This window comes from Chiloscyllium punctatum, chromosome 36, assembly GCF_047496795.1.
Source record: "Chiloscyllium punctatum isolate Juve2018m chromosome 36, sChiPun1.3, whole genome shotgun sequence".
In the NCBI taxonomy this organism is placed as follows: domain Eukaryota; kingdom Metazoa; phylum Chordata; class Chondrichthyes; order Orectolobiformes; family Hemiscylliidae; genus Chiloscyllium; species Chiloscyllium punctatum.
In genome coordinates, this window is record NC_092774.1 from 37,710,920 (window position 1) to 37,736,370 (window position 25,451).

At 46.0% G+C, this 25,451-nt stretch overlaps 1 protein-coding gene across 4 annotated transcripts; it reads right to left on the reverse strand.

The window, feature by feature from the left end:
* Positions 1–194: 194 nt before the first annotated feature.
* LOC140460396 (uncharacterized) lies at positions 195–12,455 on the reverse strand. Of its 4 annotated transcripts, none has more exons than XM_072554926.1 (4): positions 12,355–12,450; positions 7,832–7,910; positions 6,899–7,053; positions 195–4,871 (listed from the first exon to the last, which is right to left on the reverse strand). In XM_072554926.1, the coding sequence occupies exon 4, from the start codon at positions 4,528–4,530 to the stop codon at positions 3,634–3,636; it is 897 nt and encodes a 298-aa protein (XP_072411027.1). In that variant the 5' UTR covers positions 4,531–4,871; positions 6,899–7,053; positions 7,832–7,910; positions 12,355–12,450; the 3' UTR covers positions 195–3,633. The 4 variants fall into 4 exon arrangements, with proteins under 4 accessions (XP_072411027.1, XP_072411026.1, XP_072411028.1 ...); XM_072554925.1 differs by having other exon boundaries at positions 7,827–7,910; XM_072554927.1 differs by having other exon boundaries at positions 7,827–7,960; positions 12,355–12,443.
* Between the last annotated feature and the right edge of the window lie 12,996 nt (positions 12,456–25,451).

The following is a 25,451-nucleotide window of genomic DNA, read 5'->3' on the forward strand; positions in this document are numbered from 1 at the left end:
GGGATTAATATTGACTCCATTGCATTCAAGAGAATGTCTTCAATACTGTTATAAAGCGAAGGCTGAACCCACCCCCCCACTCTCCAAGATCTCAAACCGAAACTTCCAAAGAGTGGCACATTGCCCTTTAATCTGTAAAGTCAGTGTGATAAGTGGTGTAACCTGCTGTAGTGTTAAAAGTAAATCCCTGACACTTTAAAATCATCAATCAGCAATTTATTTAACCAACTCTCACGATGAACAAATAATCGAAACTATTAACAAACTGAATAAATTCTTCTTAACTACTGAGTATTCTGGAATAAATCAAGATTCTTCTGCTATGCTGTTCCAATCAATACATGTCCCACTCAGATAACACAAAATAGAATTTAATCTCTCAGATTACAACCAGGTTATGTGTCTTCCGGAATATTCTGTGCCATCTTCTGTGGGGGATGCCTCCTCCGATTCCTGTGTCAGGAATGCCCTTCTCTATTTTTCTAAATGATGCCTTCTCTAATACACAGCTGACTGAGAGCACCAATTCTTTATGATAGGATTGGTCCTGTTGTCAAAACTTTAGGATTTAAATTTAATAAGTTTTTGGTAGCCAATGGGGCTGATTTAAATTGATTGGTGAAATTGAACACCTGTTTTCTTGTCCTGCTAACTGTACAGCCCTTTGATACAAATGTTTCAGTTCAGGTGCTTTCTGTTGTGATGATGCTGCTCCTTTTAAGAAGATTACGTTGTTGGTTTATTTTCAGGAGGGGTTGTAAAAGGCAGAGCTTCCCATTCGTCTAGGATTAAGGATTTCACTCATGGTTAACAGATACTGGCTAAGGCAACAATCAGGGAAAAGGGTTTGACATTTTATTTTCTAAAACACTTCTACAATGAAAGGGCAGTTGTCCCATTCTTTTCCCCTGGTTTGGGTTTTAGCAAGCAGTCTGTCTGAAGCTGCTGCAGGAAGAGATGTTTCCTGATTCAACAGATGCTTCTGGCTGACTCTGAAGGTTCAGGGAAAATAGTACCAGCGTATTCAGCCTCTCCCTGTAGCTCAAACCTTGCAGCCCTGGCAACATCCTTCCAAACATTTTCTGAACCCTTTCAAGTTTCACAATGTCTTAAAAAGATGTCAACTTTGCTCGACTAATGTGGGAGAATTTTCTGCATGATGCGTTCTGTCTGAAAGAACCCTCCCCTGTGCTGTGACAGAGCTGCAGTGACTTTCAAAAGCCTGACAAATGCTGTTATCAGTCAAGGATTCATTGGGAGAAGCTTCTCAATCACATCTGTAAATGGAGAAAGTGTTTTTAATAATGAGACATGAATAAAGGCTGCATTAATTTTTTGTTCTGAAGACTTACTCATACATCTCAAAACAGAGCTTATGAACTCGGTCACAAGAAGTCTACGGGAATATAAGACACCACTGCCTATTTCCTGACCAGGACCAACTTTGCACAGAAAACATGGGCATTTAAAACGAATGGCACCCCATTTATTTAAAGATCAGGTGAACTTATGAGGCACAGCATTGCCTTCAAAATGAGAGATCCTTGACACACACAGCCAAAATCATCACTGCCATTATTATCTAATCAGAATTTAGGTTGGGATGTTTTTCCACTGGAGCAGAGGAGGTTGAGAGGCAATATTTTCAAACCATGAGGGGTAGAGTTGGCTTAATGGTAGCTGTGTCTTCCCTAGGGGGAGGATTTCAAGAGCAAGGATGCGTTTTTATGGTGAGAGGAGAAAGACGGAAGAAAAGATGTTGGACAAAATATTTACAGAGTGTAGTTCGCCTGGGGAAACAGCTGCCAGTGGAAGTGGTTGAAGCAGGTACATTAACAACATTGAAAAGGCGTTTCAACAAATACATGGATAGGAAACCTTTAGAAGGATATGGGCCAAGTGCAAGAAAATGAGGTTAGTGTTGACAAACATTTTGGTCAGCATGGACCGGTTTGGGCTGAAGGGCCTGTCTCTGTGCTATCGTACTCGATGACTGGTGTTCCTGTCACTCTGACAGTGTTGAGTTTCCACATGAACCAGGAAAAAGTGAGGACTGAAAATGCTGGAGATCAGAGTTGAGAGTGTGATGCTGGAAAAGCACAGCAGGTCAGGCAGCACCCGAGGAGCAGGAGGATCGATGTTTCAGTCATAAGGACATCCAGATGAATATCTCACTAAATCATGCTGAATAAAATCTGATCTCATTTGTCAACTCTGAAGTGGAGGTGCTGGGGGTGGACCGGTCAGGAGTCACACAACACCAGGTGACAATCCCAATAGATTGATTTGAACTCATGAGCTTTCGAAGCACTGTTCCTTCATCAGGTGAAGTGATGAAGGAGCAGCACTGATGAAGGAGCAATGCTCCCAAAGCTTGGGATTTCAAATAAACCTGTTGGACTGTAACCTGGGGTTGTGTGACTTCTGACTTCTTCAACTGTGCATTCATGTTGAAATTGATGGGATATTTTATCCAACTCGGAGTAGTTAAATCATATCGCTTGGAGGGGTTCATTTGAAATCTTCCCGGAGGTGAATTTAACAAGATTGAATTATTCAAAGTTACTCAATTCTAAACTTACATCAGGACCGGTAGTCATAGAGAGGTACAGCGCGGAAACAGATCCTTCAGTCCAACTCATCCATGCTGACCAGATATTCTAAATTAATCTAGTCCCATTTGCCAGCACTTGGCCCAAAACCCTCTAACCCTTTCTATTCATGTCCCCAACCAAATGTCTTTTAAATTCTGTAATTCTAACCAGCCTCCTCCACTTCCTCTGGCAGCTTATTCCATACACGCACCACACTCTGCATGAAAAGTTTTCCCTTTAGGTCCCTTTTAAATCTTTCCCCTCTCACTCTAAACCTATGCCCTCTAGTTCTAACAACATCCTGATAAATCATTTCTGATGGAGATGTCAACGTTTCGGGTAGAACCCTTCTTCAGTCCTGAGGGATAATATCTGAAATGCTGACTCCTGTTGTGCCCAGCCTCCTGTTTGTCTATTTTAGATTCCAGCATCTGCAGTTTTTTATTTTGTCTCTAACAAATGGTGGAGCAGATTCGATGGGTCAAAATAGCCTAACTTCTGCTCCAATGGTCTTGTGGTCTTAGGATTGTGCGGGTCCTGGGCTCAATGAGCAGCAGCGCCCACTGGAAGCAATGTTCACAGAATCATAGAATCCCTGCAGTGTGGAAACGGGCCCTTCTGCCCAACAAGCTCAGAGCGACCCTTTGAAGAGTAACTCACCCAGACACATTCTCCTATCCTATCACTCTGCACTTACCCCTTACTAATGCACCACACCTACACACTCCTGAACACTATGGGACTATTTAGCTTGGCCAATTCGCCCAAATATGCGCATGTTTGGACTTTGGGAAGACACTGCAGCACGCGGAGGAAACGCACACAGACACTGGTGGCCGGGGCGGGTGGGGCAGGGGAGGAATACGTGCAAACTCCACACAGACAGTCACCCTGAGGATGAAATCTGCGTCCCTGGTGTTATGAGGCAGCAGTGCTAACCAATGAGCCACCACCACTCCCAACCCCGCACCCCCCAGTAGAAAACAAAAAAAGCCTATCAGCTCTCCCACTGCACCCACTGTCAGAAAGGGCAGGAGGTTCAGTCCTGGGGATGACCCTCAGCAGTGTTACCGGCAGAATCGGATTGTTGGGAGCACTGGTGCCTCCGCTGGTGCTTGTTCAAGCTGCAGGACATTGTGAACTTCTGCCCACATACAGGGCAGGCAAACGGCCTCTCCCCAGTGTGGACCCGCTGGTGCGTCAGTAGAGTGGAGGAGACAGCAAAGCCCTTCCCGCACTCGAGGCAGGTGAACGGCCTCTCCCCAGTGTGGACCCACCGGTGTGTCAGCAGGTGGGAGGCCTGGGTAAAGCCCTTCCCGCACTCAGAGCAGCTGAAGGGCCTTTCCCCAGTGTGGACCCGCCGGTGCTTCAGCAGGTCGGAAGAGCGTGTAAAGCACTTCCTGCAGACAGAGCAGGTGAATGGCCTGTCGCCAGTGTGGACCCGCCGGTGGGCCAGCAGGTCAGAGGAATCGCTGAAGGCCTTCCCACATTTGGGGCAGGGGAAGGGCTTCTCACCGGTGTGGACCCGCCGGTGAATCGCGAGGTGGGAGGAGCGAGTGAACACCTTCCCACAATCGGGGCAGTGGAAGGGCCTCTCTCCTGTGTGCACCCGCTGGTGCCTCATCAGGGCAGAGGAATCGCTGAAGGCCTTCCCGCACTTGAGGCAGCTGAAGGGCCTCTCCCCTGTGTGAACCCGCAAGTGCCTCAGCCGGGCGGAGGAATCGCTGAAGCTCTTCCTGCACTCAGGGCAGCTGAAGGGCCTCTCCCCTGTGTGCACCCGTCGGTGCCTCAGAAGGGCAGAGGAATCACTGAACGCCTTCCCGCACTCAGGACAGGAGAATGGCTTCTCCCTGGTGTGACTGCGCCGATGTGTCTCCAGGGCAGACGGGACACGGAAGCCTTTCCCGCAGTCGCCACACTTCCATGGTTTCTCCATGGCCGAAGCTACAGTTGCATACAAACGCGTGTATGTCCCCTCCCTGCCTTGAATTCCTCTATCCAGCCAGATAACTGATTCAGGCTCCACACTCAGTGCGTTGCTGCAACAGTAGGGTCTCTCTTCCAGTCCCACTGATGCTGAAAACGTACTGAAACAGGAACCAATTGGATCATAGTTGAAAATTGTTGCAGTCCCGATGGATTGAGTGGCTCACAAATGCTGGAGAATCAGAGTCAAAAACTATGGGTCAGGCAGCATCTGAGGAGTAGGAGAGTCAATGGTTCAGGCATAAGCCCTTCATGTGTTGATTTTGAAACTTCATCTTCAGATCAAATACTCTGAAAAGAGATTACAAAAGTCATCACTGTCAGTCCAGGGTAGAAATTCAGAACTAGCAATTCTACTTTCGCAGAACATTCTTTTCTTTTGTTATTCCACAAAACTGAAAGCACCATCCCACTCTCTCTCTCTCTCTCTCTCTGTTCTCACTCCATTCTAATTCTCCTGAAAGTGCTGATTCAGGATCTGACAGGGACAGAAGAGCAAAACAGTCACAACTGACATCTCTCTGAATTTTGGATACCTCCACCTGAAACTTAATATCTTCCACGACATTGGGATACTGTTGAGAGTGAGTATGTCTGATTTTGGGAAGCAAAAATATAGTGTGTACATTCAGGATGAACTGCAATTCAGCTTCTTGACAAACAACCAAACGCAAAATGGTTAACGTGCCCCCACGGGGGTGGGGGAGTTTTGGAATGAGACATCAAGGCAATGATACGAGAGAGAAACTGAACAGACTGAAGTGGCAAACCAGAGTCATCTAGATATACAGCACAGACAAAGGCCCTTTGGTCCAACTAGTCTATGCTGACCAGATATCCTCACCGAATCTAGTCTCATTTGCCAGCGTTTGGCCCATATCCTTCAAAACCCTTCCTATTCATATACACATCCAGATGCCTTTAAATATGTTAGGATTATGCCAGCATCCACTACTTCCTCTGGCAGCTCTTTCCTTACATGCACCATCTTCTGCATGAATTGCCCCTTAGGTCCCTTTTAAATCTCCCCCACCCCCCTCCCCTTCAAACCTATTATTCATTAGTTCTGGATTTCCAGAGAAGTGACCTTGTTTATTTACCCTATCCATGCCTCTCTTGATTTTATAAACAATGGAAGGATCAACGGCTCAGGGCGGGGATGGGGTGGGGGGGGTGGGGGGGGGAGGGGGAGGAAGCCGAATGTGCTGGAGCCAATGCGGAAGAAGAGGACACAAAACCTTGAAGCTGCAATGAGGAACACTGCATGTGCTGTACTTGTACCTGTTGCATTTATTTGTGGGAATCAAATGCATTTTAAAAATAAAAACAAACAAGATATCTACATCTCCCCTTTCCCAATCTGCCAATGCTGTTCTGGACACAGAGTGAGAGAATTGGGAGCAGGAGTTGGCCATTTGGTCTTTTGAGCCTGCACCAGCATTGAACAGATCTTAACTGGATATGAATATACCTACAGCCAGGTGGATAGACTGGGATTTCTTTCAGTGGAGCAGAGGAGATTGAGAGGTGAGGTTATAGAGGATTATAAAATCATGAGGGGTACAGATGAGGTGAACGGCAGGTCTCCTTTTACTAGGGTGGGGCTTTCAAGATAAGGGAGCAAATTTTGAAGGTGAGAGGAGAAAGATTTAAAAAAAAAGACATGAAGAGCTCCATTTTTTTCACACAGAGAGTGGTTTGTGCGTGGAATGGGTGTCCAGAGGAAATGGTGGATGCAGGTACAGTTACAATGTTTAATAGACATTTGGATAAGCACATGAATAGGAAAAGTTCAGAGGGATATGGGCCAATCACTGGCAAATGGGACGAGTTGGGTTTGAAAACATAGTCAGCATAGACTAGTTGGACTGAAGGGTCTATTTCTGTGCTGTATGACCCTGTAGGTGTTCTGTACTGGTCTTAAAACCATTTTCTTGGAAATCCAAGATGGCGGTGGTTTGAGTGGTCTGCCACCCCCTCCCCCCCACCTCATTAACCATCTGTAAGAGAAAAAAAATTGCTAATAGAAATTTACTGAACATCTGGAGCTGCTATAATTGTGGTTTGACAGCGTTAGGATCAGAATGAAAGCAAATGAAGGAAAGGGGCCGACAGAGGTGCTGCCATGCTGGAAAAGCATAAACAGAAAATTCAAATGTTGGACCGAAGAGAATAGGCAGCGGAGGAGAGGACCGTGGCATCGGAGACCGTGGCGGAGGTCTCAGGAGGAAGGATCCAAACGCTGGAAGACCAGGTTCGGGTCCTTCAGGAGCAAGTGGACGACGACCTGGAAAACAAAAGTAGAAGAAAACTCTTACAGCTCGTGGGTCTTCCGGAATGCAAGGAAGGTGAAGACCTCGTTGGATTCCTGGGGCTGGAGTCGGAGTCGGGTCTGTTGAGTGTGGGGCGGGCCCACTTGATCGAAATGCGGTCAGGGCCGGACCCAAGCCCCCGCACGGTCCGAGTGCAACTCCTGCATTATAAAGAAAAACAGTTCGTGATTGAAACAGCAAGAAGACTGGTAAGAGATCCAGAGGCCTTAATGCACAAAGGCTCAAGAATAATGTGTTTTCAGGGCTTCTCAGGAGCCTGGATGAAGAACAGAAGAGCATTTGATGAAGTTAAGAGAAAATTAAGGGATCTGAACATTCAATATTCCTTGAGGTACCTGGCCGTGTTGCATTTCTCTCATGGAGGGACGGTATATAATTTTGATTCAACAGAAAAGGCGAAGGGTTTTGTGAATTCACTGAATTAAAGGACTCAGGTCGGGGTGAAGGCGGGACATCATTACAGACAATGCTACTTTTTGCCCCTTTTTGTTGTGGTTATCGGCTTTATATGTACTGCCTTCATGTAAAACTGGAATTATTTAGTAAAACGGTCGGTTAGGTATTGTCTGAGGCCTTTTTTTCACTGCTGTCCTTTTGTTTTTGGATTGGGGTGGCGATATCTGTGGTTAAGATGTATGGAGAAGGGGTGTGGGGAGATGGGCAACCATTGTTAACTCTCAGAATGTAAATAATATATTTTGTTCAATCTGTGAATTGCCTGGCGCTTGGGGCACAGCCTCAGCGGGAAGGAGCCGGTATGGTGGCAAGGGTGGGGTGGGGGGGGAGTTCTCTACATAATTGGGGTTATTTGAGTGTTGGCTTAAGTTATATGTGGTTGTTAGATTTTTATTTATAATAGTTTTTAATAGGAGTAGTTTTTAGACTTTATCCAGTTAATGTCTTTGTCACTCACCACACCTCAGATAAGCTTCCTCCTCTTGGATAACCACGGGCTGCCCTGGATGACCATGGCTACTGATTCATTCAGGTGGTGCACCTGGAATGTAAAAGGGAGCCATTCCCCCATTAAAAAGATGCTGTTAAGCCCTAGAAAGGAAAGGGTGGACATCACCCTGCTGCAAGAGACACATTTAAATGATAAGGAACATCTGAAACTGCAGTGGGGGCGGGGGGGGCGGGGGGGGGGGTTATGATAGGGTATTCTTCTCCTCCTTTAGCTCCAAGTGTAGAGGAGTGGCTATACTGGTAAGAATGAACCTCCCTGTCCAGGTAATTGAGCAAATTAAGGATGAACATGGATGGTCCATCATTCTTACAGCTCTAACACATGGAGAAGAGTATGGCGTCCTGAATGTATATCGTTCCCCGGTGCACCATCTTAAATTTCTAATTGATGCTGTTGCTAAATTAATAAGTCTAGGGTGCGCCGCATGGTCATTGGAGAAGATTTTAATCGCCTAATAGATCCCGAGGTAGACAGGGTGCCAAGGGGCCAGGCAGATACACCGACACAACCTAAGCAGTTGGTGGACATGTGCGAGGAGTTGGGATCTCCACCCTAATGTGGAGGCATCTCCACCCTAATGGAAGAGACATAACTTTCTCTTCCAACCCACACAAGTGCCACATGGGAACTGACACTTTTTAATGCCATTGGATTGCTTGAACAGAACATTGGCTTGTGAAATTGGCAATATAGGTGTCTCGGACCATGTGCCAGTGTATTTAGATGGTAAAGTCAAGGGTGGTGGAATGGATGCACAGCACTGGTGCATGGACCCATTCCTGTTAAGGCGTAGCAAATCCGTTGAGTCCAGCAGAAGAGAGTTCAAGGCCTTCTGGGATATCAACCCAGGTACGGCCAGTAATCCAGCAATACTGTGGGAGGCCACTAAGGCATATTTATGAGGCCTGATTATTTCGTATTCAACAAATGGAAGGAGACAGAGGGAGGAGCAAAATCAGATGCTGGAGACCCGGCTGCAGATAGCTGAGAAAGCATATTATAATAGGCCTTCCCTGGTCAAACTGCAGCTCTCCGGACTGCTCTCGACTCATTGCACACACAGGTGGCAAAAAAAGGGTCTCCTTTTCTGAACAAAGATTGTTTGAATCTGGAGATAAGCCAAGTCGATATCTGGCTAGAAAGAAAAATGCTTCCCAATCTTTTATGTCTGTTAGAGAGAAGGCTGGCACAGTGAGTTGAAGAAGATCAATGTTAGATTTATGGAATACTTTGCACAGTAATATCGGTGAGAGGGAGACGAACACGGTGCAGCGAGGATGCAGCCCTTTTTTGAGGACCTGCACCTCCCCAGTATAAAGGCAGAATAGGTTTCCCTGTTGAATGGGCCTATTACGATACAGGAGGTGCAGGAAGCAATAAAGCATCCCACTGGGGTCAGATAGATTCCCAAGTGAATTCTATAAGGAATTCATAAATGTGTTCGTGGAGCCGCCTCTGGGGATGTATTGCTATTCATATACACAGGATTGTCTTCTGCACTCTCTTAGGGAGGCTAATATCTCCCTCATTTTAAAGGAGGGGAAAGAGCCTGAAGAATGTGCTTCACACAGACCCTGTTGAATGTAAATTTTAAAATTGTTTCCAAGATACTGGCCCTGAGGTTGGAAAATGTGTTGCGCTAAATTATGAAAGATGAATAGACGGGTTTTGTCAAGGGCTGTAGCTCCTCCAACAATATCAGGAGGGTACTGACCATAGTGCAGGTATGCCAGCAAAGATTGATCCCGGGTTCGGTGTCTCCCTAGACGCAGAAAAGGCGTTTGACCAGATAGAATGGCCGTACCTATTTGGGATCCTACAGCGTTTTGGTTTGGGGGGGTCCTTTGGTCGATGGGTGGTGGAGTTGCATAATGATCCTAAGGCAAACATCATCACAAACTGCACTAAGTCAGATAACTTTAATACTGGGAGAGGTAGTCGACAGGGGTGTCCTCTTTCACCATTGCTATTTACCTTGGCAATTGAGCCATTTACTGAGGCTATCAGGAGGGATCCTGAAATAGTGGGGCCAGGGGTGTGAATGGGCGGGAATAAGATCACCCTTTAAGCTGATGACATCCACTTCTCCTTGGCCAATCCGGAGGAGTCCGTTCCTCGATTGATTCAAACAATTAATGTATCTGGAGTTTTTCGGGCTGCAGGATCAACTTTACAAAATCGGAAGCCGTGCCAGTGGGGGGTATTAATGGAGGTGCCTATTCTGAAGGATGGAATGCAGTTCCTGTTTAGACGGTCGTCAAAAGGGTTTTTTGTATTTGGGAGCTTTTGTTACCCCTGCCTTCCACCAGCTGTATAAAGCTAACTGTGTACAATTACTGGAGAGAATAAAACGGTAGGGGGTGGGGGGGAGGTCGGTGGTGGTAGTGGACCTTCTAGACTTGGAGATATCAAATAAGTGCTTTGTTAGCATATGTGGGTGACTGGGCACGGGGGGATTCAGGGTCGATTTGGCTTGACATTGAAGCTTTGCAGTCCCCTAGTTAATCTATTATTCATAGATAAGATGAAATCCGTGACCGAGCAGTGTAAGAGTCCAATCATTTTAAATACAGTGAAAGCCTGGAAGATAATGAGGCAAGACAAGGGCAATTGGCTGAAGACCTCGCCATTTACCCCATTGGCTGGAGCCCAAGGATTTCAATCTGGGGCAATGAATCTGGGGCTGTAAGTCATGGGAGAATAAGGGAATCTCCTGTCTGGGAAACTTATTTGAGGCGGAGATCTTGATGTTATTTAGCCAGCTAAGTCAGAAGTATGGATTGTCTAATAGGAACGTTTTCCGGTACTTTCAGGTAAGGGATTATATACAGAGGAAGACCACGCTCCTGGCTCAGCTTTACAGGCCACATGTGGAGAAAAGAGTGCTCTGGTGTACGGGTGCTCTTTCAGTTAATATTTTGCATCATTTACAGAAGGGACGTGCCTTAGGGATGTGGACGGACTCTGGAATCGACCTTAGGACATGGAATCGGGAGCTAGGAGAGGATATTTCATTGGAAGTATGGAAAGATATATGGAAAAATGTAAGGAAAATTTCAATATGTAACAAAGCAGAGGTCATGCAATTGAAGATTTTACACAGGGCTCATTTGGCGCCAGAGAGGCTAGCTAAGTTTAAGAGAGGAGCGTCACCAGGGTGTCCCAAATGTAAAATTAGTACAGGCACTCTCCCACACTGTTGTAAGATCCAGAGATACTGGAGTGCATGGTAAGAACATCCTGAGGATTGAAGTTCTTTTGGGCTTGCCAAATTTGCTCTCTCTGGGGGAACACGGGAAGAGACTGTAACATTCTTACCCACTGTGCGAGGAAGCACATTTTAATGAATTGGCCATTGGAAAAGCCCCCAGGTCTTATAGGGTGGCATATGCTGGTGATGGAGCATCTCCCCCAAGACTACCTCACAAATATGGTGCACCACAAAACAGAACAATTTTACAAGACTTGGTGGCCCTTTCTCAATTATATTGATGCAGACTTATCAGCAATATTAATTAGGGGTGTGGTACAGCCATGGGAATCAGTCTGGGCACCCGTGGGGTCCTGGGAGGGGGAGATTGGGGGAAAAGAATATTGGGAGAATGACTGGTGCTCCCAGGATTGGGAGCCTCAGTGGAGGTGTGGTGAGTGAAATAGAATAAAGTAATGTGATATAATCTACTTTAAGTTAATGTGCATTCAGTTTAATTTAATTTTTATTTAATTTGATTATAGTTTAGCTTAAGCTCAGCAGATATGGTTGTTCTGGTAGGGTAGTAGGTAGTTCATTATTAATAGCATTGTGATATGACATTGTTGTATTGCCTCTATCTTTCTGGACTTTGGTTTAGTTCTTTTCTGTGTCTAGATGTTTTGTAAAGGATTTGAAAAAGTTTCCAATAAAATATTTAATAAAAAAATTCTTGCCTTCCCCCATAACTATATTTGACATTTAAAAGTCAGATGAACTCAGCTTTGAATATATTCAATGACCCCTAACTGCAGGGAGACATTTCTGAACTCAATTTCTCTTGCTAACATACCATTTGCCTTGGTCATTGCTTGCTGCACCTCTGTGACAACTGGCATTGACTGGAGTAGAAAGCCCGAGTAGAAGGCAGCTGAGGCACCTTTGTACATCCACACATCATTCCTGATGAAGTGCTTGTGCCCAAAATGTTGACTCTCCTGCACCTCGGATGGTGCCTGACCTGCTGTGCTTTGCCAGGACCACTCTTTTCAACTCTGATCCCCAGCATCTGCAGTCCTCACTTGCTCCACATCCCAATATATCACCATTTAAACAATGCATCTCCTTTCTGCTTTTATTTCACAGGAAAGGCTTCAACTGCACACAGTGTTACTGCATTTGCCACGTGTTTGCTAATTAAGACACAGACCTGAACCAACTTTGCTGAAAGTCGAGTTGAACACGAGAATGAAAAAGGGGGTGAGAAAAATGTGTTGTACTCACAGATGTTGGATAGAGGAAAGAAGTTGCAGTTGGGGTAAGGCTCAATCTTCATTCAGAGAGAGAGGAGCAGCAACGGCACCAACACAAACTCATGATCCAACTTCCGCATTCAGACAATGGGGCAGGCTCCTTCCGGTCCTCCAGCACATTCCATTGGCCAATCAAAACAATATCGTGCGTCGTTCCGCTGACAGAGAAGAGCATGCGCAGTATTCTGCTGACACCGAGAAGCATGCGCAGTGCTTGCTGACACCGAGAAGCATGCGCAGTATGCCAAATGGAGTTGCCGGTGTAACTGCTAAATTTTCAGTGTCCAAATGCCAGTCAGAAAAAAGAAACGCTAGAGCCACAATTTGTTTTGTTTCCCTGGGGCTCAACACTTCATTCCTTTTTCATTTTGTCTGGCTGCTCAACATTTGTATGTCTTTTCCCCAGAGTAGAGGAAGTCCAAAACTAGAGGGGCATAGGTATAAGGTGAGAGGGGAAAGGTTCAAAAGGGACCGAAGAGCGTGGTATAGGTATGGAATGAGCTACCAGAGGCAGTGGTCAAGGCTGGTACAATTCCAACATTTAAAAGGCATTTGGATGGGTATATGAATAGGAAGAGTTGAGGGGTATATGGGCCAAATGGTGGCAAATGGATCACTAGATTAATTTAGGATATATGGTCGGCGTGGACCGAAAGGTTTGTTCCCGTGCTGTGCAACTCTATGGCTCTATTTCTACACAATTTAAACCAATTTCATAAGACTAGGATTCGGCCCTTGCACCCTTCCAGCCTGTCCTCAACTGTGGCCTAACGACACAGATTTTTATGGAAATTTCAGAAAGATGGCTGCAGCTTTTTTTTTCAACAATTGAATATGCTTTCAGACTTTACCGATTTTCAGAGTATCTCGTTTTAGCTATTCTCAATGTCAAAGATCAGCTATTTCTCGAATCAACCCCTCCTGTCTCCCAGGTAGAGTCATTGCCATCCATTCTCTCTCTATGCTTAGAGGTCTCGAGGCAGGAGAAAGGATGGGGTTGGGGGTGTGGGGTCAGAGATTGGACAGGAGGAAGAGGCTTGGAGGGAAAGACAAAAAGAAAATGGACACGGGGACAGACCATCGGGGATAGAGAAAGCCTGGATGTGCACAGGTTGGTGGGTAGAGGGTTTGGCAGAGAGAGAGAATGGGGGGGGGGGGTGCAGAATGTGAAGCGAGAGGAATTGGGGGTTGCAGAGTGTGGGGAGAGTGTGGGGGGAGAAAGAGCAAAAATGAATGGCAGGAGAGGGTGGGGGAAGAGAGTGGGGAGAGAGAGAGAATGAGTGTGGGGAGAGGGACTGGATACAGGAAGGCAGAGTGTGGGGAGAAAGAGAAGGGGAATGAATGGGGGAGAGAGGGTAGATGAGAGACTGGACGGGGGCAGAGGGTATGGAGATAGAATAGAGGGGGTTGCAGAGAGTGGGGTAAGAAACAAGAGGGTTCAGAGGGTGGGATGTGTGTGTGAGAGAGAGAAGAGACGGGAAGCTAGGGATAGTGAGAGAGAATGGACGGGGGGGCTCTTGGTGGCGATGGGTAAATGGACAGGGGACGCTGAGGGGATGATTGGGTCTTGATTCAATGGGGAGGTGGTGAATGCATACCACCCACTCCCACCATCTCCCCCACTCCCAGGATCCACTTCTCTGTACATGTGCAGTGCAGATTTTTGTAAATGACACTACAGAGAGTCTGGAACACTGTGTGAGCGCAGTCACCCTCATGTCCTGGCATCAGCAAACCACTGCCTTTCTCTTTTAAAAACTAAATAAAGACATGGGCGACATACTGGGGATGGAAGAAGTGGCTGAGAAACTGAACTGAGAGTCAGCGCTTTCAAGAGAGGGGAGCAAGGCAAAAACAGGAGGACAGAAGGATGAATTCGGTTTGGAATCTATCGAAAGGTGGAGGAATTGGGAGACAGATTTTGGGAAGAACATAGAGAAGGATGTTCCGTACAAACCAGAATTCTCTCATCTTATTTTCTGCCCTGCACTGACAGCAGTGATCTGATCTCTCAAGGTATTAGCAGAGAAAGAGATTTGCTGTTCAGGCATGCACAAAGAATTTACTCAGGGCCTGAATATCAGCAGCATTTGAATCCAGGAGGGGAAATGTTTGTCTGCAGGAAATTATTCCAAACTTCACATGCATCGAGAAGCCCCGCGATTACACGCAGCCTGCGTGGGAGTGCCCCAGGGTTCTGACTGTGGAGAGAACTTTAACTCTTTGGCGAAATGTGGACTGGGTATTCTCACTGTAGATGAGCCCTTCATTGGATCGTTGAGGCTGCCAAGACACACTGACCCCTACACCGTGGAAACTCTGTGGAAGCAAATTCAATCTCTCAAATGGACTGAAGTGTCACCAAGGGCCTGTTTCCACATGCTCTATGTAGGGGCTCTATGATTCCCCCAACATGTCTGCAGCCTGGCTTCCAACTCCATCTCTCTGAGCCGAAGGTCCTCCAGCATGTGTTTTCCCTAGTTTCCAGCACCCAGAACCTCCCACCTCCTGCAAATCGAAAGATAAGTCCCACTCTGCCCTCTCTAGTGTGTGTTGTGGAACTGCTTAACCAATTTTAGTGGACCAGCAGAGGCTGATAGCCAAGTTTGGAACCCATAAGGATGGCCTCAACCAGGACCTTGGGTTCATGTCACATGACCGGTAACCCCACTTCACTGTCACTCTCTCTCACACACACAAAGCACATACACTCACATTCACACAGACCCCTCTCTCAGACACACACATATACCCCCCACACTCACACCCTCTCACAGGCTGATACTCTATCACACATACACACTTTATCAAGCATGCACACACTCTCACCCTCTCATGCACGCACACTTACATATCAGGCTTTGGGGTGACTTTGTATTTGCAGAATTACATTTGCAGATATATTATATTTTGCTCAAAAAGCACACAATCTACAGGCAGTCAATCCATGTGAGATTTTATAAATTTCTACTTTGGAAATAGAACCAGTCTAATTCAAGTTTGATATACAGACCTTAAGTTGTCTCGAGAATGTGTTTTCAAGGAAGTTCTGGGATTTACATATTAATGAACCAAAACCTGCAACCCATTCTAAAAGAGAAAAGACTTCACAACAATCTAGGTTTGTTCAATATATCATTTCTGTTGCATGAAACTGCAACCTTTTGCTATAAATTCTCTTATGATCCTGCTCTACACCACCTGATGATGGAGCAGTGTTCCGAAAGTTAGTGCTTCCAAATAAACATGTTGGACTATAACCTGGTGTTGTGTGATTTTTAACTTTGTTTCTTGTGAATACATCCCACACCTCCCAGTGCTGCCAGTAAACCTTACAATGTCAATGAAACGATGCGGTACCTGCACTCTGGAAAAATTTACAATATCTAACAATACTAGCTACTCATCCACTGCTCATTCTGATACATGACATTGGAAACTTAGTGCAGGAGTTTGAAAGAAATGAGCAGCTTTAAAACAAAAACCTGTTGGATCTCACAGCTTTCAATGAGAGTCTGAGACCGGGGTTAAGTTCTGTTTAACCCAACTTTGTCACCCAACTTTGTTTCAGCTTCAGATCTGCCCAGCAAAAAAGTGTATGAAAAGTAGCGTTTTTTTGAAAAAAAAGCAGCTCAAAGTTCACACACTCCTCCCAACTCCACTTCATTTCCTGTTGGTCAACACCGAGTTGTCCCTTTATAATTGGATCCTTGATCCAGTCTTAAGCCGAAGGACGTATTGCCTCACTCAGCAATTTCAATCCAACTAAATTACTGCCACTCAATTGCCGTGTGTGTGTGTGTGTGTGTGTGGGGTGGGGGTGGGGGAGGGCAGTTAAGAGTCAACCACACAGCTGTGGGTCTGTAGTCACGTGTAGATCAGACCGGGTAAAGGGTGCAGCTGGGATGACTGAGTGAATCCTTTCCCACAAGGGCAGTTTCCTTCCCTAAAAAGGGCATGAGTGAATCAGATGAGAGTTTTTCCCCCTGAAAATGGTTTCATCATGAGATTCTAAACTCCAGATTTCTGACCGAATTCCAATTCTGCAACCTGGCACAGCAGGATTTGAACCTGGGAGTCCCCAGAACTGGGTTGATAGTCCAGTCAATAATGACACTCAGCCGTCATTCCTTCAATCCCCCTGCGATGGCACGTGAACTCGCAGGTGGGAGGAGCGGGTGAAGCCCTTTCCACACTGAGAGCAGATGGATGGCCTCTCCTCAGTGTGGACCCTTTGATGGATCAGCAGTGTAGATGACTGAGTGAACCCCTTCCCACACACGGAGCATGTGAATGGCCTCTCCCCGGTGTGGATCCGCTGGTGCCTCCACACGTTGCTCACATGACTGAAGCTCTTCCCACACTTGGGGCTGGTGAACCCAGTGTGGACCCGCTGGTGGGTCTGCAGAGAGTAAGAATCGACAAATCCCTTCCCACACTCAGAGCAGGTGAACAGCCTCTCCCCCACGTGAACTCGCTGGTGTTTCAGGAGATGGATGCATTGATGAATCACTGCCCACACTGAGAGCAGGAGAACGGCCTCTCCCCCGTGTGGACCCGCTGGTGTGTCTGCAGCCGGGACGACTGAGTGAGTCTTTTCCCACAATGGCAGGTGAATGGCCCCTCCCTGGTATGAACTGCACAGCCAACTGAAACTCTTCCCGCACACTGAGCAGGAGAACGGCATCTCCCCCGTGTAGACCCGCTGGTGTGTCTGCAGCCGGGACGACTGAGTCAATCCTTTCCCACAATGGTGACAGATGAATGGCCTCTCCCTGGTGTGAACTGCACAGCCAACTGAAACTCTTCCCGCACACTGAGCAGGAGAACGGCGTCTCCCCAGTGTGAACATGTCTGTGGGTGTCAAGCGCTGATGGGAAAGGGAATTATTTCCCACAGTCCCCACATTTCCACGGTTTCCCCTTTGGAGGGAGCATTCCTTGTTTCACTCTGGGTTTGAAATTTAAAACAGAGTGGGTACACAGTCTCTCCCCAACGTGAGGGGTGAGATTTTGATTCCCAAAACTGAGTAAATGGTTTGAAGCACTTTTCACAGTCAGCGCACTGAATCTTCCTCACTCGGGAGTCTCAGTATTCTTCGAGGAGAAAGTGAGGACTGCAGATGCGGGAGATCAGAGCTGACAATGTGTTGCTGAAAAGGGCTCGTGCCCGAAACGTCGATTCTCCTGCTCCTTGGATGCTGTCTGACCTGCTGCGCTTTTCCAGCAACACATTTTCAGCTCTGTCTCAGTATTCTTCCGGCCACAGCACTGTCCAAAATCTCTCAAGCAGACGAAAACAAACATTTCTTCTCGAATTAAATGGCTGCTGACATTCAAGTCCCAATGAATCAAGTGGCTGTCAGAAGTTGATGTATCATTGTTTCCAGATTTCTTTCTGCATGTCTTCCTGCAAAAAAACCACTAATTAATTGATCACTGTCAGTACTATTAAATGAACATACCATCGGTGGCAATTCCTGTAGATTGCTAGATGCCTGCTGATCATATATTACGCAGGACACAGAAAGCCCTCATGCAGCCAGATAGCCTGAGGTGTGAATGGAGATAAACGTCATTTAGATGACAATGACCTGGACAAAGCTGCCGACAAAGGTGCTGGAAATGGAGCTGAATCAAGGATGTGATAATGAAATGTCAAAGCTGTTTGAGAAAAGAAAGCCGCTAAAGTTGCTGAATGACTTCCTGCTGGCCTAGTATATAAAAAAGATGACAATAATACATGGCATAAATCCATTACTGCATTAGAATGTTAAAAATCATAGCCACGAAGCTTTTACAACAGCCAACAATATCAGATACACACTATATGAAGCAACATGCGTCAACATTTTATATCAATGTGCCAATCCCTTAAAAACTGCTCAGTTCCATGAGAAAGTACCCTTTTAATTGTGAACATGAGGAAAGAAGCAATCCTTTTCCAGGGTGCAAACTCTATATGTGCCAAACTGAGGGAATACACAATGAAAATACCTTTGAGACAGAGCATCTGAGCACCTTTGGAGAGTCTGCTTCTTTCCTGGATTCACTCCAGTTACCACAAGTGAATAGTGTCCCCCTGTCACTCTCTCTAGCCCCCCTCCACCTCCCCCGCCCCCAGATAAAGAATGGAAAGGGGGAGACATTGCTTTGCTCCCAGATGTTGTCCAGAGGGCGGGGGCTTCACCATGAAACTGACAGGGCTACTTACATGTTGTGACATCCACAATGGCAATGGGGGGGGGGGAGGGGGGGGGCGACAGTGGGCCCACACTGCACCTGCGCTGCCCTGCAGCTGAGGTATGTGGGGAGGGGAGGACACTTACAAACTCCCTTCGCTCTCCTCCAAGTAAATGCAGTTTGAGTTCAACCAAAGCAGGTGATTTAATTTTAGCTTCACACTCACAGAAAACCACCTTCTCTGTGAATCCAGCACTTTATTTTCCCTCCACTCCATGGAAATACTGATTTGTGAGACTCCAGGATTGAAGTTGCTACCATATCTGCTACAGGGTGTTGGGTAAAAACTGTTTATTTTATGAACCATTTCAACTCAAACCCATCCTTGCCATTCAACCACTAATGTGTGGAATGAACTTCCTGAGGAAGTGGAGGATCCAGGTACAATTAAAAGACATTTGTTTAAGTACATGAATAGGAAAGGTTTGGAGGGATATAGGCCAGGAGCAGGCAGAAGAGATTGGTTTAGATTGGGATTATGGTTGGCATGGACTGGTTGGGCCAAACATCCATTTCCAAGCTGGAAGACGCGATGGTAAATTCATAGTTCCTTGAAAGTGGAGTCACAGGTAGACAGGACAGTGCAGAAGGTGTTTGGTATGCTTGCGTTTTTTTTGGTCAGTGCACTGGATGTAGAATTGGGAGGTGATGTTGCGACTGTAGAAGACATTGGTTAGGCCAGGTTTGGAGTGTTGCAAGCAATTCTGGTACCAGTGATCCCACCCTGACACACCGTAAACCAGAGATATTGACTGAAATTGACTCTGATACAGAATCAAATAATTAAATCCCTGCAGTGCAGGAAGAGGCTATTTGGCCCATTGAATGCATTGTGTATAGGAGTTGGGAGGTCACGTTGCAGCTGTACAGGACATTTGTTCAGCCACTTTAGGAATGTTGCATTCGATTCTGGTCTCCCTGCTCTAGGATAGGAAAACTGTTGTGAAATCTGAAAGGGCACAGAAAAGATTGATAAGGACGTCACCAGGGTTGGAGGGTTTATGGTATAAAGAGAGGCTGAATAGGATGGGGCTGTTTCTCTGGAGTGTCGGAGGCTCAGGGTGACCTTAAAGAGGTTCGTAAAGTCATAAGAGGCATGGATAGAGTAAATAGTCCAAAGGAAGTGGTGGAGTCTGGTACAATTAAAACATTTAAAAGGCATCTGGATGAGTGTGTGAATAAGAAAGGTTTGGAGGGATATGGGTCAAATGCTGGCAAAGAGGTCACTAGATTTATATAGGAAAGCATAGATGTGTTGGATTAAAAAGTCTGTTTGTATATCTCTATGTATATTTGTTAACAGATGCTTTATTTCTGTTGATGTAAATATCGTTATAAATCATAGCTGGGTACCAATACTAAGATGCAAGGGAGAGGAAATTTCTCAAGTGGGGCACAAGAAGAATCCTGGGAGACCCCTAATTCAGGTTTACTATCTAATGAACAAACTTTAAGCATGAGCACCAAATGTTCGTTTATGTCTAATTTTGTTTCATTGTCCTTGTTTTATTCCCTGCTACGATGACTCACTCAGCCTGGATGGTTGAAAGGCTAAGAGATGTGGGTTGGGCCTTGATTGACGGAATGTTTTATTATTCTGGAAGCTGTAAAAGGGGGGTCAAAGGCTTCAGCAGAAATCCAGCAGAGCTGAGAACAGATGACATTTCACTCTGTGGGAACAGGGAGATCAACAGGAGAACAGTGAAATCAGAATCTGAAATCTGAGCTGACACCATACTACTCTGATCTGTGCTTCGATTAGCAGGGCCAACCCTCTACTTTTACAGACCTTCCCATTCAATTTGAATACCATGTACCCCCTCAATATTCAGGATCCAATCCTTGGCATCCTGAAGCCATGCCTCTGTCAGGAGTCTTAGATCATATTCTCTTCAATGTGTACAGTCAATTCATCCACTTTTGTTTCAATGCAGCACACATTCAGACATACAGTCTTCAGTTTCGATTGTTGTGATCTTTTCAATCCAGTTTTGATTGTTGGGACATTTACTCTCCTTGTCCCTTTCTATCATTCTCTAATGTTCATTTTCCACATCATTACATTGCTCACCTGCCTTGATTTGAATTGACCGTGAGAAATGCAGGTTTATACATTCACAGGAATAGAAACAGGAGTAGGCCATTTGGCCCATTGCACCTACTCCACTATTCATAAAGATCATGGATGACCTATCCATCGTCTCAGCTCCACTTATCTGCACTATCCCGACTACCCGAAATTCCTCCCTTGCAAAAACCCGTTGAACTGTGTCTTGAAAATGGCTACTTCTCTTGCTTCCTTGGGCAAGGAATTCCATGGCTTCACCACTCTCTGGGAAAAGCAATTTCTCCACCTCTATCTCCACCACTCCCCATAATCTTGTGACCTCGTCTCACCCACCAGCAGAAATGACCAGATAAACTGTGGCTGGGTGGCATGCTCTTTGGATGGGCCAGTGTGGATTTGATGGGATGAATGGCCGGTTTCCACACAGGAGGGCTTCTATGATTAGCCGCAGTTGTGTTTGCCCCAGATCACAAACCCAGAATCTCCCACTTTCTACAAATGGAAAGACAAGTCCCACCCTGTCCTCTTGTGTGTGTGTTATCTAACTGCATAATCATTTCTAGTGAATACAGCTCACACCTACTGCTGCTGCCAGTAACCTTTACAATGCTAATGAAATAATGCAATACCTGCAGGACTGAAAACCGTAAGGCTTCTAATGATACCAGTTACTGATTCACTGTTCCTTCTGATGTACAGCATTGGAAATATAATGGTAGAGGCTGAATGCAATGAGCAGTTTAAAACAAAAACCCACCTAAGCCATCACTCGGCTCAGGACGCTTTGCTTAAAACACTTCTTCCTCACATTTCAACAACTTCCCATTTTCCACCAAAATCCTAGATGAACTCATTCACTCAACTGCTGTCTCACAAATGAAAGATTTCATTGTAGCTTCTGCTCCCAGTAAGGGCAAAACATCTTTGAAAGTTGCTCTGAAAGTCCAGTCTTCACAACGACATTTCTGCTTTCCTTCAGTTGAAATTGTCTGTGCTGACCAGATATTCCGAATTAACATAGTCCTATTTGTCAGCACTTAGCCTGTACCCCTCTCAATTCACCCTACTACCAGATGCCTTTTAAAGTATTGTAATTATACCAGCCTCCACCACTTCCTCTCGCAGCTCATTCCATGCTCGATTCACCCTCGGTGTGAGACAGTTGTCCATAAGGTTCCTTTTTAATATTTCCCCTCTCACCTCAAACCTATACCCCCTAGTTTTGGACTCCCCTACTATGTAGAAAAGCTCTTGGCTATTCACCCTATCCATGCTCCTTATGAACTTCTATAAAGTCACCCCTCAGCCTCCAATGCTCCAGGGAAAACAGCCCCGACCTATTTATCCTCTCCCTGTAGCTCAAACCCTCCAACTCTGGCAATAGCCTTGTAAATCTTTGCCAAACCCTTTCAAAGGTTCACAACACTTTTCCTGTAGCAGGGTAACCAGAACTGAACGCAGTATTGCAAAAGTGGCCTAATCAATGTCCAGTACAGGGGCAACATGACCTCCCAACATCTGCACGGAAATGCACTGACTTATAAAAGCAAGCATAACATACTACATTCTTCGCTAGCCTGTCTACCTGCGACTCCACTTTCAAGAAAATATGAAGCAGCACTCCAAGTTATCTTTATTCAACAACACGCCCCATTAACTTTGCAGATCCTGCCCTGATCTGTCTTTCCAAAATCCAAATTTCAAAATGGGGCTGAAAATCTTAATTGACGTGATTGAATGGTGGAGTAGATCTGATGGGCTGAATGTCCTAATTTCAGCACCTATGTCGTATGTTCTCTAGTTGTCCTGGACACAGAGGGAGAGAATTGGGAGCAGGAATAGGTCATTTGGCCGTTCCAGTCGGCACCAGCATTCAACAGTTCATAACTGGACCTGAGTATACCTGCATCCAGGTGGATAGGCTGGGATTTTTTTCAGGATAAAGTGAGGATTGCAGATCCTGGAGATCAGAGCTGAAAATGTGTTGCTGGAAAAGCGCAGCAGGTCAGGCAGCATCCAAGGAAGAGGAGAATCGACGTTTCGGGCATCAGCCCTTCTTCAGGAATGAGGAAAGTGTGTCCAGCAGGCTAAGATAAAAGGTAGGGAGGAGGGACTTGGGGGTGGGGCGTTGGGAATGCGATAGGTGGAAGGAGGTCAAGGTGAGGGTGATAGGCCGGAGTGGGGTGGGGGCGAAGAGGTTAGGAAGAAGATTTCAGGTTAGGAAGGCGGTGCTGAGTTCGAGGGATTTGACTGAGAAAAGGTGGGGGGAGGGGCAATGAGGAAACTGGAGAAATCTGAGTTCATCCCTTGTGGTTGGAGGGTTCCCAGGCGGAAGATGAGGCGCTCTTCCTCCAACCGTCGTGTTGCTATGGTCTGGCGATGAAGGAGTCCAAGGACCTGCATGTCCTTGGTGGAGTGGGAGGAGTTGAAGTGTTGGGCTACGGGATGGTAAGGTTGGTTGGTCCGGATGTCCCAGAGATGTTCTCTGAAACGTTCCGCAAGTAGGCGGCCTGTCTGCGTTTTGGCTGAAAAAAATCTTCCTTATCTCATCCCAGCATTTCTTGCCACAGAGAACTGTGTGGCAGAGTTCATGTATATATTTCCTTGTATGGTATTTTGTAAATAACATTCGTTTGCTGGTTGTTTGTATCGTGTATTTCAGGTTCATTAGCCGCTGTTCAAGTGTGTTGGGAGGTTTGTGGGCTACCATGATGCTGAGAGGGTTGAGTTGTCTGGACATCATTTCACAGATGTCTTTAATGTAAAGTAATGTGGCTAGGGTTTCTGCAGACGTTGTGTCTGCTTGTGTCAGTTTGTTGATGTGAAATCGTCACACTGGGTTTATTGGGTAGGCAAAAGTGAGGACTGCAGATGCTGGAAACCAGAGTTGAGATCAGAGTGGTACTGGAAAAGCACAGCAGGTCAGACAGCTTCCGAGGAGCAGGAAAATCGACGATTCGGGCAAAAGCACTTCATCAGGAATACAGGCAGGACGCCTCCAGGGTAGAGAGATAAATTAGGGGTTGCTGGGCCGACGGTAGCAAGGAGTACAATAGGTGAATGGGGGTGTGGATAGAGGTGACAGGTCAGAGAGGAGGGTGGAGCGGATAGGTGGGAAGGGAGATTGGCAGGTTGGACAGGTCATGAGGATAAAGCTGAGCTGGAAGGTTGGAACTGAGGTAAGGTGGGAGAGGGGAAACGAGGAAACTGGTGAAGTCCGCATTGATGGCCTGGGGTTGAATTTATCTGAGGTGGTCTCGTGGTTAGGCTTCGGCGCTCTTACCGCCGCTGTCTGGGAAGCAATTTTCGGGGGGTTTATAGGTTGCCCGTTCTTCTTAAATGCGCTGCACAGTTATTTATTGATCTTCGTAGTTCCTGGGTGCTGCAGTGTGTCGTGGCTCGTTGAGATACTGTCCTAATTCAGATTTGTTTGTATGTGTAATGGTGATTGCTTCTGTCGTTAAGTTCTTGGTTCGCGTGCGTTGTTTTACTGTGGACGCTGTTTTGAATTTACCATTGACAGTTCGCTCCACTGTGACCTCTCGAAATGGCACTTTGTTGTTGTTCTCCTCTTTTGTGAATTTTATGCCAGTAAGGAGATTGTTGATGGTGTTGTAGGTTTCCTCTAATTTGTTTCATTTTCTGATGACAAAAGTGTCATCGCTGTAGCAGTCCCAAAGTTTGGGTTGGATCGTCGAAAGGGCTGTTTGTTCGAGTCTCTGCATTATTGCTTCTGCTAGGAATCCTGATACTGGTGGTTTCATGGGTGTTTCGTTGATTTGTTTGTCGGGCTTGTTACTGAATATGAAGTGGGTGGTAAGGCACAGTTCCACGAGGTTGACAGTGCTATCTTTGCTGATAATGTTGGTGCTGTGTTTGTATCTTTGGTTCTTCGAGTAGTGTCTTTAGTTTTCTTTGGCCACGTTGATGTTAATGGATTGAACAGGGCTGTTATGTCAAAGGACAACATTATTCCATCCTCTTCTATCTTCGTGTCTTTGGTGTTCAGGAATTCTTGGATGGAGTAAATGGAGTGGTGTGAATCTTCGACTTGGTGTTTTAGTCTTCACTAGAGGCCTTTGACTAGTCTGTATATTGGTGTTCCAAGTAGTGAGACTATGGGCCTGAGCGGGGTGGGGGGTGGGGGGGGGGGGGGGGCTGGTTTGAAAAGGAGGACAACAACAACAAAGTGCCATTCCTAGATGTCACAGTCGAGCAAACAGTCAATGGGGAGATTCAAACTAGCATCTACAGTTAAACAACACACACAAACCAAATACTTAACCACAGAAGCAATCATCCCAACACCCACAAACGAGGCTGCATCAGGACATTATTTCAACAAGCCACTACACTCTGCAGCACAGAGAAACTACGAAGAACAGAAGAGAAATACGCATATAGTGTATTTTGAGGAGAACGGGTACCCAATAAAACGAGTCCGCCGATTTCTCATTGATGCTTCCAAGCTGACTCTCAAAAATTTGTTTTTACCCTCCATTCTTTCCTGTTTGTTTTTGTGGGTTTTTAAAGCTTTCATAATCCTCTGACTGAGTTGGGAAGTTATGTTGTGGCTGTACAGGACATTGGTTAGACCACTTTTGGAATATTGTGTGTAATTCTGGTCTCCCTCCTATCAGAAGGATATTGTGAAATTTGAAAGGGTTCTGAAGCACCAATGGGTCCACAGAGGGGAAGAGGCCCTTCTGCTGCCCTGAGTGTGGGAAGGCCTTCAGTGATTCCTCTGCCCTGCTGACG